The following is a 15,907-nucleotide window of genomic DNA, read 5'->3' on the forward strand; positions in this document are numbered from 1 at the left end:
TTGTCAGCTGTGTGACTTTGGGCAGGTCACTTAACTTCTCTGGGCCTCAGTTACCTCATCTGTAAAATGGGGATTAAGACTGTGAGCCCCACTTTGGGACAACCTGATCACCTTGTAACCTCCCCAGCACTTAGAACAGTGCTTTGCACATAGTAAGTGCTTAATAAATGCCATTATTATTATTATCATTATTATTAAGCAGCGTGACTCAGTGGAAAGAGCAAAGGCTTGGGAGTCAGAGTTCATGGGTTCAAATCCCGGCTCCGCCACTTGTCAGCTTAACTTCTCTGTGACTCAGTTACCTCATCTGTAAAATGGGGATGAAGACTGTGAGCCCCATGTGGGACAACCTGATCACCTTGTATCCTCCCCAGTGCTTAGAACAGCGCTTTTCATGTAGTAAGTGCTTAATAAATGCCATTATTATTATTATTATTTATTATACTTGAACTTTTATTGAGCATTCGCTGTGTGTAGAGCACTGAAGCGAGGGCCAGGGCAATGACGGAAAAAAAAAAAATCAGTGAAGATGAAATCCTCATCTCCCCAAAGGGTACACAGCCTAAGAAGGAAGGATGGGCACGTGGAACTCTGGGAATGTAATCCAAAGGGCAAGAATAGGGGGAAATTCCACAATTCAGAAAAGTCCACAGTAAAACATGAGGGAAGAAAACTAGTTCCTCCGGCCTTGGGAGTAGCAGCTGTGGGTCCCCCAGGCTCCGAGCCGCTGCCCAACCTTCCGTCCCCGCCATTCCCATTTCCTCTCTCCCGCTCAGTTTCCCGCGAGGCAGGTCTCGGGGTTCCCGTCGGCCGGGAGCAGCTTGAGGGAGAAGTCGAGGGCCGGGGCGGCCTGGGTCAGGGCCCCCAGCGAGATGACGTCGATGTGAGGCCCGCAGAACCGGGGGAGGTTGGCCAAGGAGACGCCCCCGCTCGCCTCCACCTTGACCGCCGGGAACTGGGCCTTCAGGGCCGCCGCCGTGGGATGCAGCTCCTGGGAGGGGAAATGGGAAGCAAAGTCCGTCTCGTGCCCGAGGCCTGGGCACGGCGTGAGTCCCACCTCTTGAGGGAAGGGTGATGTGGGCCCCCAAGCTGGGCACCGCAACCAGGCGGCGGCACTGACCTCCAAGTCAGTCGGAGATCATCATCATCATCAATCGTATTTAGTGAGCGCTTACTACGTGCAGAGCACTGTACTAAGCGCTTGGGAAGTACAAATTGGCAACATATAGAGACAGTCCCTACCCAACAGTGGGCTCACAGTCTTGCCCACCTCGCCTCCGCCTCCCTTCCGCCGGGGTGAAAGGGGTGGGGAAGGGGTCCTCTGATTGTGCTTATAGTCGCCGCCATCCTCAGATCCCCTCCTTCAGGGGCTGAGCGGGTCTGGGCCGCGGCCCCCGACTCACCTCTGGGGTGAAGTTGTCCAGCATGACCAGATCGGCCCCCGCGGCAGCGGCGGCCAGAGCCTCCCGCAGGTTGCCGCACTCCACCTCCAGCTTCAGCTCGAACCCCGCCGCCCGCTGGGCTCCAGACACGGCCTGCCAGACACGGGGCCACGGTTGGGGTCAGTATCATCATCATCATCATCATCATCATCAATTGTATTTATTGAGCACTTACTGTGTGCAGAGCACTGTACTAAGTGCTTGGAAAGTACAAATTGGCAACATATAAAGACAGTCCCTACCCAACAGTGGGCTCACAGTCTAAAAGGGGGAGACAGAGAACAAAACCAAACATACTACCAAAATAAAATAAATAGAATAGATATGCACAAGTAAAATAAATAAATAAATAAATAGAGTAATAAATATGTACAAACATATATACATATATACAGGTGCTGTGGGGAAGGGAAGGAGGTAAGATGGGGGGATGGAGAGGGGGACGAGGGGGAGAGGAAGGAAGGGGCTCAGTCTGGGAAGGCCTGGAGGAGGTGAGCTCTCAGTAGGGCCTTGAAGGGAGGAAGAGAGCTAGCTTGGTGGATGGGCAGAGGGAGGCCATTCCAGGCCCGGGGGATGACGTGGGCCGGGGGTCGATGGCAGGACAGGCGAGAACGAGGTACGGTGAGGAGATTAGCCGCGGAGGAGAGGAGGGTGCGGGCTGGGCTGGACAACGACAGAAAGGAAGTGAGGGAGGAGGGGGCGAGGGGATGGATGGACAGCCTTGTAGCCCAGGGTGAGGAGTTTCTGCCTGATGCGCAGATTGATTGGTAGCCACTGGAGATTTTTCAGGAGTGGAGTAATATGCCCAGAGCGTTTCTGGACAAAGATAATCCGGGCAGCAGCATGAAGTATGGATTGAAGTGGAGAGAGACACGAGGATGGGAGATCAGAGAGAAGGCTGATGCAGTAGTCCAGACGGGATAGGATGAGAGCTTGAATGAGCAGGGTAGCGGTTGGGATGGAGAGGAAAGGGCGGATCTTGGCAATGTTGCGGAGCTGAGACCGGCAGGTTTTGGTGACGGCTTGGATGTGAGGGGTGAATGAGAGAGCGGAGTCGAGGATGACACCAAGGTTGCGGGCTCGTGAGACGGGAAGGATGGTAGTGCCGTCAACAGAGATGGGAAAGTCAGGGAGAGGGCAAGGTTTGGGAGGGAAGACAAGGAGTTCAGTCTTCGACATGTTGAGCTTTAGGTGGCGGGCAGACATCCAGATGGAGATGTCCTGAAGGCGGGAGGAGATGCGAGCCTGGAGAGAGGGGGAGAGAGCAGGGGCAGAGATGGAGATCTGGGTGTCTTCAGCGTAGAGATGATAGTTGAAGCCGTAGGAGCGAATGAGGTCACCAAGGGAGTGTGTGTAGATCGAGAACAGAAGGGGACCAAGCACTGAACCTTGGGGGACCCCCACAGTAAGAGGATGGGAGGGGGAGGAGGAGCCTGCAAAAGAGACTGAGAATGAATGACCGGAGAGGTAAGAGGAGAACCAGGAGAGGACGGAGTCTGTGAAGCCAAGGTCAGATAGCGTGTTGAGGAGAAGGGGGTGGGCCACAGTGTAGGAGGCAGCTGAGAGGAGGAGTCAGGGAGGTGACCGGGCCGGACCGAGGGCCCGCCGCTGGTCAGCGTGGGGCCAGAAAAGGCGGACAAGCCCCTGAGCTCCCGCCGGGGTAGCAGTAGGAATCGGGGCTGGCTCAGCCGTGGAGACGGCATTGGATCGGGACCCGGGATAATAATAATAATGATGGCATTTGTTAAGCACTTACTATGTGCAGAGCACTGTCCTAAGCGCTGGGGGTCAAGTTGTCCCACGTGGGGCTCACATTCTTAATCCCCATTTTACAGATGAGGGAACTGAGGCTCAGAGAAGTTAAGTGACTTGCCCAAGGTCACGCAGCAGCCGGGGCGGAGTCGGAATTCGAACTTATGACCTCTGACTCCAAAGCCCGGGCTCTTTCCACCGAGCCACACTGCTTCTCTATCTCTGTCTCTAGGAGGGATCTCACCTCGGGTTGGGGATGGAGAGAAGGTTGAGACCGGGCTGGGATCGGGTTGAAGACTGGGACCGACTGGGGATTGGAAGGGGCAGGAGGCCAGCCGGGAGGCGGAGGCCGACGGCCGGGGATGCGGGAGGAGGCAAGGACAGGGTTGGGTGACGGGGAGAGAATCACCTCTAGACTGTAAGCTCTTTGTAGGCAGGCAACGTGGCTACAAACTTTGTCGATTTATACTCTCCCAACTGCTTAGAACAGTGCTCTGCACACTGTAAGCGCTCAGTAAACACCACGGATCGACGGAGTGGGTTGGGGCGGGGAGGTCGAGGGTCATTTATTCATTCATTCAATCGTATTTATTGAGCGCTTACTGTGTGCAGAGCACTGGACTAAACGCTTGGGAAGTCCAAGTTGGCAACATCTAGAGACGGCCCCTACCCAACAGTGGGCTCACAGTCTAGAAGGGGGAGACAGAGTACAAAACAAAACACAGTAACAAAATAAAATAAGTAGAATGAATATGTACAAGTAAAATAAATAGAGTAATAAATACGGTCGAGGCCCGCACCTGGTCCACGCCTCCGGCGGCCAGCACGTGGTTGTCCTTCAGCATGACCAAGGCCCCAAGGTCGTAGCGGTGGGCCGCGGCCCCGCCAACCAGTAGCCCGTACTTCTCGGCCAGGCGGAAGCCCGGCGTGGTCTTTCGGGTGCCGGCCACCCGCCCGGCCCAGCCGGACCCCCGGGCGGCGGCCACGGCCTCGGCGGCCGCGGTGGCCACCCCGCTGCAGCGGGCCAAGGCGTTGAGGGCCGCCCGCTCCCCGAGGAGCAGCCGGTGGGCAGGCCCCCGGACCTCGGCCACCCGGACCACAGGCTCCAGCGGGGAGCCCTCGGGGAGGCCCCAGGAGACCGAGCACCCGAGCCGGGCGAAGACGGCCGAGAAGAACGGCTGCCCGGCTAGCACCCCGCGGGACTTGGCCCAGAGGGCGGCCCGGGACGGGGCGGCACCCGCGGCCAGGGCGGCGTAGTCCAGGCCCGGGCAGTCCTCGTGGAGCCAGGCATCCGCCAGGGTCTCCAGGGTCCGAGGGGGCAGCAGCAGGGCGAGGTCTGGGCCCGAACCTGAAACACAGCAGCACAATGGGGTGGGGTGGGCAGGGGGACACGATGGTCACCGTTAAGTTGGGGGGACGGAGGAAGGGCGGACAGGGCAGGCGTAGGGGGAAGAATATGGTGAGCACAGAGGGCAGGGCACAGAGGGGCAGGGTGAGCGGAGCAGAGAAGGCTGAGAAGGAAAAAGTGGGCAGGGCGGGCAGGGCGAGGAGGGCAGAACAGAGCAGGGCAGGGCAGGAGTGGCTGCCTGTCAACCTATGCATCAAGCAAAAACTCCTCACCCTGGGCTTCAAGGCTGTCCATCCAACCCCTCGCCCCCTCCTCTCTCACCTCCCTTTTGTCCTTCTCCAGCCCAGCCCGCACCCTCTGCTCCTCTGCCGCCGCTCACCTCCTCACTGGGCCTCGTTGTCGCCCGTCCCGCCGTCGACCCCCGGCCCACGTCCTCCCCCTGGCCCGGAATGCCCTCCCTCCGCACATCTGCCAAACTAGCTCTCTTCCTCCCTTCAAAGCCCTACTGAGAGCTCACCTCCTCCAGGAGGGCTTCCCAGACTGAGCCCCCCCTTTTTTTTTACGGCATTTATTAAGCGCTTACTATGCGCCAAGCACCGTTCTAAGCGCTGGGGAGGTTACAAGGTGATCAGTTTGTCAGGGTGCTCACAGTCTTAATGCCCATTTTACAGATGAGGTAACTGAGGCCCAGAGAAGTTAAGTGACTTGCCCAAAGTCACACAGCTGACAGTTGGCGGAGCCTGGATTCAAACCCCTGACCTCTGACTCCAAAGCCCGGGCTCTTTCCACTGAGCCACACTACTTTTTCCTCTCCTCCTCCCCATCCCCCCCCCGCCCTACCTCCTTCCCCTCCCCACAACACCTGTATATATGTTTGTACAGATTTATTACTCTATTTATTTTACTTTTACATATTTACTATTCAATTTATTTTGTTAACGATGTGCCTATAGCTTTAATTTCTATTTATTCTGATGACTTTGACACCTGTCTCCATGTTTTATTTTGTTGTCTGCCTCCCCCTTCTAGACTGTGAGCCCGTTGTGGGGTAGGGACGTCTCTGTATGTTGCCGACTTGTATTTCCCAAGCGTTTAGTACAGTGCTCTGCACACAGTAAGCGCTCAGTAAATACGATTGAATGAATGAATGAATGTTGGCGGCGAAGCTGCCGCGCCCCCTGGTGTCCTCTGGGGCACATTACCGCCGCCGCCCCCGGGCCCCCGCGTTCAGTAATAATAATAATAAAATAATAATAATAATAATAACGGCATTTATTAAGCGCTTACTATGTGCAAAGCACTGTTCTAAGCGCTGGGGAGGTTACAAGGTGATCAGGTTGTCCCACGGGGGGCTCACAGTCTTCATCCTCATTTTACAGATGAGGTATAACTAAGGCCACAGAAGTGAAGTGACTCGCTCAAAGTCACCCAGCTGACAATTGGCAGAGCTGGGATTTGAACCCGTGACCTCCGACTCCAAAGCCCGGGCTCTTTCCACTGAGCCACGCTGTTCCTCAGTACAGTGCTTTGCGCACAGTAACCGTTCAATAGACTGTGAGCCCGCTGTTGGGTAGGGACCGTCTCTATATAATAATAATGAGGGTATTTATTAAGCACTTACTATGTGTATAGCACTGTTCTAAGAGCTGGGGGGATACATGGTGATCAGTTTGCCCCATGTAGGGCTCACAGTCTTCATCCCCATTTGACAGATGAGGGAACTGAGGCCCAGAGAAGTGAAGTGACTTGCCCAAAGTCACCCAGCTGACAATTGGCGGAGCCGGGATTTGAACCCGTGACCTCTGACTCCAAAGCCCGGGCTCTTTCCACTGAGCCACGTTGCTTCTCAGTACAGTGCTTTACGCATGGTAACCGTTCAATAGACTGTGAATAAAATAAATTCTATTTATTTTATTTTGTTAGTGTGTTTGGTTTTGTTCTCTGTCTCCCCCTTTTAGACTGTGAGCCCACTGTTGGGTAGGGACTGTCTCTATATGTTGTCAACTTGTACTTCCCAAGCACTTAGTACAGTGCTCTGCACACAGTAAGTGCTCAATAAATACGATTGATGATGATGATGATGATGATGAGCCCGTTGTGGGGTAGGGACCGTCTCTAGATGTTGCCAACTTGGACTTCCCAAGCGCTTAGTCCAGTGCTCTGCACACAGTAAGCGCTCAATAAATACGACTGAATGAGTGAACAATTATGACTGAATGAGGTTGGAGCCTATGGAGTCCTCCTCTACCACCCCAAACCCCAGACCAGTTAGGTGGGTGGGCTCCACTCCAGCTCTCCTGCTAAACTCAGTTTACCCCCCCAGAGTCCAGTATCCCGCCTTCATCATCATCATCATCAATCGTATTTATTGAGCGCTTACTGTGTGCAGAGCACTGTACTAAGCGCTTGGGAAGTCCAAGTTGGCAACATCTAGAGACGGTCCCTACCCAACAGTGGGCTCACCGTCTAAAAGGGGGAGACAGAGAACAAAACCAAACATACTAACAAAATAAAATAAATAGAATAGATGTGTACAAGTAAAATAAGGTCAAGGAGACCCCAGCAGGAGACCAGTAAGCCTTCCCAGACTTTTTTCCCGCTGGGCACTTCCTCTCCTGCCAGGAGGAGCAGGCGGGTAGGGTGGTGGGCATCCCCGGCCTGGTGGGCATCCCGGGCCCTTCCGTGCCCCTCTGGTGCTGTCACCTTGCAAGGAGAAGGGGCAGAGGCTCAGTGAAAGAGCCTGGGGCTGGGAATCAGAGCACAGGATGCTAATCGCTTAGAACAGTGCTTTGCACATAGTAAGCGCTTAATAAATGCCATCATCATCATTATTATTATTATTAATCCCACACTCCACCACTTCTCTGCTACGTGACCTTGGGTGAGTCACTTCACTTCTCTGGGCCTCAGCTGGCTTCTCTGTAAAATGGGAATTCGATACCTGATAATAATAATGATGGCATTTATTAAGCGCTTACTATGTGCAAAGCACTTGTTCTAAGCGCTGGGGAGTTTTAGGTGAGTCACTTCACTTCTCTGGGCCTCAGCTGGCTTCTCTGTAAAATGGGGATTCGATACCTGATAATAATAATGATGATGGTGTTTATTAAGCGCTTACTCTGTGCAAAGCACTGTTCTGAGCGCTGGGGAGGTTACAAGGTGATCAGGTTGTCCCACGTGGGGCTCACGGTCTTCATCCCCATTTTTCCAGATGAGGGAACTGAGGCACAGAGAAGTTAAGTGACTTGCCCAAAGTCACCCAGCTGACAAGTGGTGGAGCCGGGATTTGAACCCATGACCTCTGACTCCAAAGACCGTGCTCTTTCCACTGAGCTATGCTGCTTCCCCGATCCCCCGATCTCCCTCCTACTTAGACTGCAGGCTCCAGGCGTGGCTCAGTGGAAAGAGCCCGGGCTTTGGAGTGACGGGTCATGGATTCAAATCCCGGCTCCGCCAATTGTCAATCAATCAATCAATCAATCATATTTATTGAGCGCTTACTGGGTGCAGAGCACTGTACTAAGTGCTTGGGAAGCCCAAGTTGGCAACATACAGAGACGGTCCCTACCCAACAGCGGGCTCACAGTCTAGAAGGGGGAGACAGAGAACAAAACAAAACATATTAACAAAATAAAATAAATAGAATAGATATGTACAAGTAAAATAAATAAATAAATAGAGTAATAAATATGTACAAACATATATACGTATATACAGGTGCTGTGGGGAAGGGAAGGAGGTAAGGCGGGGGAATGGAGGGGGAGAGGAAGGGGGGACTGTCAGCTGGGTGACTTTGGGCAAGTCACTTCACTTCTCTGGGCCTCAGTTCCCTCATCTGGAAAATGGGGATGAAGACGGCGAGCCCCCCGTGGGACAACCTGATCACCTTGTAACCTCCCCAGTGCTTAGAACAGTGCTTTGCAATCAATCAATCAATTGTATTTATTGAGCGCTTACTGTGTGCAGAGCACTGGACTAAGCGCTTGGGAAGTACAAGTTGGCAACATATAGAGACAGTCCTACCCAACAGTGGGCTCACAGTCTAAGAGAGTGGGTTTGCACATAGTAAGCACTTATTAAATGCCATTATTATATCAGTGCTGTTTATGGAGCGTTTACTATGTGCAGAGCAGTGGGCATGTTCCTTGCCCGCAACACACCAGGCCCACATTACGCCTACTTGGACTTCCCAAGCGCTTAGTACAGTGCTCTGCACACAGTAAGCGCTCAATAAATGCGATTGAATGAAGGAATGAATGAACAAATGCCACAATTGTGCTGTCACCCTTGCAGGGGGAAGGGGCAGGGAGAGAAATGTCCCCTCTTCGGCCCCTTTCCCCACTCGCTCACTCAGACCCGTGTATCTGGACTTTGCCTCCCTGAGCCCCCAGACAACAAATGGCAGGGCAAAGTTCAGCACTGTCTCTCCCCATCCCCCTCCAGCCACTAATAATAATAATAATAATGGCATTTATTAAGCGCTTACTATGTGCAAAGCACTGTTCTAAGCGCTGGGGAGGTTACAGGGTGATCAGGTTGTCCCTCAGGGGGGCTCACAGTCTTAATCCCCTTTTTCCAGGTGAGGGAACTGAGGCCCAGAGAAGCGAAGTGACTTGCCCAAAGTCACCCATCTGACAGTTGGCGGAGCCGGGATTTGAACCCATGACCCTCTGACTCCAAAGCCCGGGCTCTTTCCACTGAGCCACGCTGCTTCCCACACTACCCGCAGAAACCCGGAATCCAGACCCCCTTCTGTCCCCCGGCCTCTCTTCCTTCCCTCCTAAACCTCGTCTCTCCCCAGGTTCATTCATTCATTCATTCATTCATTCAATCGTATTTATTGAGCGCTTACTGTGTGCAGAGCACTGTACTAAGCGCTTGGGAAGTCCAAGTTGGCAACATAGAGAGACGGTCCCTACCCAACAGTGGGCTCACAGTCTAGAAGGGGGGAGACAGACAACAAAACAAAACATATTAACAAAAGAAAATAATTAGAATAAATATCAATCAATCAATCAATCAATCAATCAATCGTATTTATTGAGCGCTTACTGTGTGCAGAGCACTGGACTACGCGCTTGGGAAGGACAAGTTGGCAACATCTAGAGACAGTCCCTACCCAACAGTGGGCTCACAGTCTAAAAGGGGGAGACAGAACAAAACCAAACATACTAACAAAATAAAATAAATAGAATAGATATGGACAAGTAAAATAAATAAATAAATAAATAAATAAATAGAGTAATAAATATGTACAAACAAATATACATATATACAGGTGCTGTGGGGAAGGGAAGGAGGTAAGATGGGGGGGATGGAGAGGGGGACGAGGGGGAGAGGAAGGAAGGGGCTCAGTCTGGGAAGGCCTCCTGGAGGAGGTGAGCTCTCAGTAGGGCCTTGAATATGTACAAATAAAATAAATAGAGTAATAAATACATACAAACATATATACATATATACAAGTTAAGCGCTTACTATGTGTTGAGCACTGTTCTAAGCGCTGGGGTGGATACAAGGTCATCGGGTTGTCCCCCGTGGGGCTCACAACCTTCATCCCCATTTGACAAATGAGGGAATAATAATAATAATAATGGCATTTATTAAGCACTTACTATGTGCAAAGCACTGTTCTAAGCGCTGGGGAGGTTACAAGGTGATCAGATTGTCCCACGGGGGGCTCACAGTCTTAATCCCCATTTGACAGTTGAGGGAACTGAGGCACAGAGAAGTGACTTGCCCAAAAGTCACACAGCTGACAGTGGCAGAGGCGGGATTAGAACCCACACCCTCTGTCTCCCAAGCCCGGGCTCCTTCCGCTAAACCATGCTGCTTCTTACTGTTTGCAGAGCAGTGTACTAAGCGCTCAACTCAGATCCCAGAGAAATCCCAAACTCTTCCCTTCCCCTGCTTCCCGGGCAGCCTTCCCCCCGACTGGCTGCTTCAGGGTGGGTGAAGAGGAGGAGAGGGGCAGAGAGGAAGGCGCTGAGGATGAAGCAGCGTGGCTCAGTGGAAAGAGCCCGGGCTTTGGAGTCAGAGGTCGTGGGTTCGAATCCCGACCCCGCCACATGTCCGCTGTGTGATCTTGGGCAAATCACTTCACTTCTCTGGGCCTCATTTACCTCATCTGCAAAATGGGGGTGAAGACTGTGAGCCCCACGTGGGACAACCTGATCACCTTGTAACCCCCCCACCGGCGCTTAGAACAGTGCTTTGCACATAGTAAGCGCTTAACAAATGCCATCAACAACAACATGGGGCAGGAAGAATTTATTTTGTTAGTATGTTTGGTTTTGTTCTCTGTCTCCCCCTTTTAGACGGTGAGCCCACCGTTGGGTAGGGACTGTCTCCGTATGTTGCCAACTTGGACTTCCCAAGCGCTTAGTACAGTGCTCTGCACACAGTAAGCGCTCAATAAATACGATTGATTGATTGATTGATTGATTCTAGACTGTGAGCCCCACTGTGGGCAGGGATGGTCTCTCTTTGTGCCTGAATTGTACTTTCCAAGGGCTCAGTGCTCTGCACACAGTAAGCGCTCAATAAGTACGACTGAATGAATGGAGGAAGGAATGGAAGGGCCCTCACCGGTCTTGTCCATGCTGCTCCCGCTGCTGCTGTTCCTGCAGCTCCTTGTCCTGATCCAGGAAGGAAAAAAACTGGAACCAACTGGAGCCGGGAGGAGTGGGAGGTGCTGGGAGGGGAGAAGGGGTCAGATTCAGCGCGGCTCAACGGAAAGAGCCCGGGCTTTGGAGTCAGAGGTCATGGGTTCAAATCCCGACTCTGCCAATTGTCAGCTGGGTGACTTTGGGCACGTCACTTCGCTGGGCCTCAGTGACCTCATCTGGAAAAAGGGGATTAAGACAGTGAGGCCCGCTGAGGGACAACTTGATCACCTTGTAAGCTCCCCAGCGCTTAGAGCAGTGCTTTGCACATAGTAAGCGCTTAATAAATGCCATCATTATGCACTGTAGCGTGGCTCAGTGGAAAGAGTCCGGGCTTTGGAGTCAGAGGTCATGGGTTCAAATCCCGGCTCCGCCAATTGTCAGCTGGGTGACTTTGGGCAAGTCACGTCACTTTGCTGGGCCTCAGTTCCCTCATCTGGAAAAAGGGGATTAAGACTGTGAGCCCCACTGAGGGACAACTTGATCACCTTGTAAGCTCCCCAGCGCTTAGAACAGTGCTTTGCACATAGTAAGCGCTTAATAAATGCCATTATTATTATTATTATTCAGCCCACTCCGCTCTTCCCTCTTTATCCCCTTTCCTGGATGCGCTCCTGAGGCAGGATCCAGGTGTCCAGCCCCTCCAGTCGGGATGTTGTCGGCCCCTCCAGGCCCCAAGATGAGCCGACGGGAGGAGAAATCAATCAATCAATCAATCAATCATATTTATTGAGCGCTTACTGTGTGCAGAGCACTGTACTAAGCACTTGGGAAGCACAAGTTGGCAACATATAGAGACAGTCCCTACCCAACAGTGGGCTCACAGTCTAAAAGGGGGAGACAGAGAACAAAACTCCCTTCTCTCCAAGGGACCAGTAACTCATCTGCTTCCCTCCTTCGGGGGACCCAGTTCTATCCCAAGGGAAAATGAGTTTTCCCTGGTCACTTTCTTCAGGAATCTCTCTTCCCTGCCCTTCCCAGCAAGCTGGCCCATGGCTGAGCTCTCTCCCACCAGAGGGGATAACACTTGCATAATAATAATAATAATGATGGTATTTGTTAAGCGCTTACTACGTGCAAAGCACTGTCCTAAGCGCTGGGGAGGTTACAAAGTGGCTCAGTGGAAAGAGGCCAGGTTTGGGAGTCAGAGGTCATGGGTTTGAATCCCGGCTCTGCCGCTTGGCAGCTGTGTGACTTTGGGCAAGTCACATAATAATAATAATAATAATAATAATAGTAATAGCATTTGTTAAGTGCTTAACTTCTCTGGGCCTCAGTTCCCTCATCTGTAAAATAGGGATTAAGACTGTGAGCCCCCCATGGGACAACCTGATCACATTGTAACCTCCCCAGCGCTTAGAACAGGGCTTTGCACATAGTAAGTGCTTAATAAATGCCATTATTATTATCACAGGGTGATCAGGTTGTCCCAGGGGGGGCTCACAGTTTTAATCCCCATTTTACAGATGAGGGAACTGAGGCCCAGAGAAGTGAAATGACTTGCCCAAAGTCACACAGCTGACAGTTGGTGGAGTCAGGATTTGAACCCATGCCCTCTGACTCCAAAGCCCCTGCTCTTTCCCCTGAGCCACGCTGCTTCTCTGTTCTCTGATTGATTGATTGATTATGTATATATGTTTGTATGTATTTCTCTATTCTATTTGTACATATTTATTCTATTTATTTTATTTTGTTAATATGTTTTGTTTCGTTCTCCGTCTCCCCCTTCTAGACTGTGAGCCCGCTGGTGGGTAGGGACCGTCTCTGGGTGTTGCCAGTTTGGACTTCCCAAGCGCTTAGTGCAGTGCTCTGCACACAGTAAGCGCTCAATAAATACGATTGATTGATTCTCTCTTCTCCCTCTCCTGGTTTAACCTCCTCTGTCTAGGATGCAGAGGAGAAGAGCTGAGAACCGGCTGGGCCTTCAGCTTTTTCCTTGCCCTGTGTATGCAAGTATGTTGTGTGTTTGTGTGTGTGTGTGTGTGTGCCTGTTATCCTGATGTGTGTTTAGCTTTGTTCTGACGACTTGACACCTGTGCACATGTTTTATTTTGTTGTCTGTCTCCCCCTTCTAGACCGTGAGCCCATTATTGGGTAGGGACCGTCTCTGTATGTTGCCAACATGTACATCCCAATCGCTTAGTGCAGTGCTCTGCACACAGTCAGCGCTCAATAAATACTATTGAATGAACGAATGAATGTATGTTGCCAACATGTACTTCCCAATCGCTTAGTCCAGTGTTCTGCACGCGGTAAGCGCTCAATAAATGCATTCATTCATTCAATCGTACGACTTTGGGCCAGTCACTTCACGTCTCTGGGCCTCAGTTCCCTCATCTGTGAAATGGGGATGAAGACTGTGAGCCCCAACGTGGGACAACCTGATCATCTTGTAACCTCTCCAGCGCTTAGAACAGTGCTTTGCACATAGTAAGCGCTTAATAAATGCCATCATTATTATTCTCTGGGCTTCAGTTCTCGCATCTGTAAAATGGGGGTGAAGACTGTGAGCCCCCCGTGGGACAACCTGATCACCTTGTAACCTCTCCAGCGCTTCGAACAGCGCTTTGCACATAGTAAGCGCTTAATAAATGCCATTATTATTATTATTATTCTCTGTGCCTCAGTTTTCTCAACTGTAAAATGGGGATTCAATCCCTGTTCTCCCTCCCACCTAGACGTGGCACAGGCACTGTGCCCCACCCGATCATCTCAGATCTTCATGGCTCAGTGGGAAGAGCCCGGGCTTGGGAGTCAGAGGTTATGGGTTCGAATCCCCGTTTCGCTAGTTGTCTGCTGTGTGACCTTGGGCAAGTCACTTCACTTCTCTGGGCCTCAGTTCCCTCATCTGTAAAATGGGGATGGAGACTGTGAGCCCCACGTGGGACAATCCGATTACCTTATATTTACCCCAGCGCTTAGAACGGTGCTTGGCACATAGTAAGTGCTTGACAAATACCATCATTATTATTATTATTGTTACCGCAGTGCTTGGCACATAGTAAGTACTTAGGGAAGGGAACATATCTGTTAATTCCGTTGTACTCTCCCAAATGCTTAGTATATTTCTCTGCACGTAGTAAGCATTCAACAGCGTGGCTCAGTGGAAAGAGCCCGGGCTTTGGAGTCAGAGGTCATGGGTTCAAATCCCAGCTCCGCCACTTGTCAGCTGTGTGACTCTGGGCAAGTCACTTCACTTCTCTGTGCCTCAGTTCCCTCATTTGTAAAATGGGAATGAAGACTGTGAGCCCCCCCGTGGGACAAGCTGATCACCTTGTAACACCCCAGCGCTTAGAACAGTGCTTTGCACATAGTAAGTGTTTAATAAAAGCCATTATTATTGTTATTGTTGTTATTATATCTGCTAATTCCGTTGTACTCTCCCAAGTGCTTAGCATATTTCTCTGCACGTAGTAAGCATTCAACAGCGTGGCTCAGTGGAAAGAGCCTGGGCTTTGGAGTCAGAGGTAATGGGTTCAAATCCCGGCCCCGCCAATTGTCAGCTGTGTGACTTTGGGCAAGTCACTTCACTTCTCTGGGCCTCAGTTCCCTCATCTGTAAAATGGGGATGAAGACTGTGAGCCCCCCGTGGGACAACCTGATCACCTTCTAACCTCCCCAGCGCTTAGAACAGTGCTTTGCACATAGTAAACTCTTAATAAATGCCATTATTATTATTCTCTGGGCCTCAGTTACCTCAACTGTAAAAATAGGGATGAAGACTGTGAGCCCCCCGTGGGACAACCTGATCACCTTGTAACCTCCCCAGTGCTTAGAACAGTGCTTTGCACATAGTAAGTGCTTAATAAATGCCATCATTATTATTTTTATTATTCTCTGGGCCTCAGTTCCCTCACCTGTAAAAATGGGGATTAAGACTGTGAGCCCCCCATGGGACAACCTGATCACCTTGTAACCTCCCCAGTGCTTAGAACAGTGCTTTGCACATAGTAAGCATTTAATAAATGCCATCATTATTATTATTATTATTCTCTGGGCCTCAGTTCCCTCATCTGTAAAAATGGGGATTAAGACTGTGAGCCCTCTTGGGACAACCTGATCACCTTGTAACCTCCCCAGCGCTTAGAACAGGGCTTTGTACATAACAAGTGCTTAATAAATGCCATTAAAAAAAAATAGATACCACTGATTGGTTGCCGGGCACTGGCATTATTACAGACTGTCGGTGACACTTGAAAGGGATATGGATAAGTCTGAGAAGTGATTTCGTTTCTGCCTGGAGACTCCTTGCCAACTTGTACTTCCCATGCGCTTAGTACAGTGCTCTGCACACAGTAAGCGCTCAATAAATACAGTTGATTGATTGATTGATTCCTCCCCCCAGCTGCTCTGACCGTTCCCCGCAGATCTCTGGCTCAACCCTCCTTCCTCTTTGCAAATATCCTCTCGCTCTAACTGAGGGACCGTGTCAACATCCCAAGCCCTTGGCTTCTAACCGACCCAGGGCCACCAGCCGGGAGGGAGGAGATGACTGAAATTCAGGCCCACGGAGCCGATTTCTGGTTTTTTTCCCTCTCCCTAATGCTTTCACCCCCTGGAACCATGAGGGGACAAGCCTTCGAGAAGCTGAACTGGCTTCCCCATCCCCTGCGATGGCGAGCCGAGCTCCTAGGCCCGGAGGCGGGAACCGACGGGCAAAGGGGTGGAAATGAGCGGGCGAGAGCCTGGAGTGATGGGGGGGA

General features: G+C 51.4%; 1 protein-coding gene across 1 annotated transcript; it reads right to left on the reverse strand.

The window, feature by feature from the left end:
• Window positions 1-456: 456 nt before the first annotated feature.
• Window positions 457-11,188, reverse strand: LOC119942599 (nicotinate-nucleotide pyrophosphorylase [carboxylating]-like). Its single transcript, XM_038763453.1, has 4 exons — window positions 11,128-11,188; window positions 3,995-4,542; window positions 1,404-1,535; window positions 457-991 (listed from the first exon to the last, which is right to left on the reverse strand). Exons 1-4 carry the CDS (start codon window positions 11,138-11,140, stop codon window positions 773-775), a joined length of 912 nt encoding a protein of 303 aa, XP_038619381.1. The 5' UTR covers window positions 11,141-11,188; the 3' UTR covers window positions 457-772.
• Between the last annotated feature and the right edge of the window lie 4,719 nt (window positions 11,189-15,907).

The sequence above is a fragment of the Tachyglossus aculeatus genome, chromosome 21 (genome assembly GCF_015852505.1).
Source record: "Tachyglossus aculeatus isolate mTacAcu1 chromosome 21, mTacAcu1.pri, whole genome shotgun sequence".
NCBI classification, from domain to species: domain Eukaryota; kingdom Metazoa; phylum Chordata; class Mammalia; order Monotremata; family Tachyglossidae; genus Tachyglossus; species Tachyglossus aculeatus.

What these genes read in the sequence shown, in the direction of transcription:
- LOC119942599 (XM_038763453.1), bottom strand. An exon ending in CCGCCGGAGGCGTGGACCAG is followed by an intron (nt 1,536 to 3,994) that starts GTGCGGGCCTCG and finishes CGTGTCTGGCAG; the next exon opens with GCCGTGTCTGGAGCCCAGCG. An exon ending in TGGACAACTTCACCCCAGAG is followed by an intron (nt 992 to 1,403) that starts GTGAGTCGGGGG and finishes TTCCCCTCCCAG; the next exon opens with GAGCTGCATCCCACGGCGGC.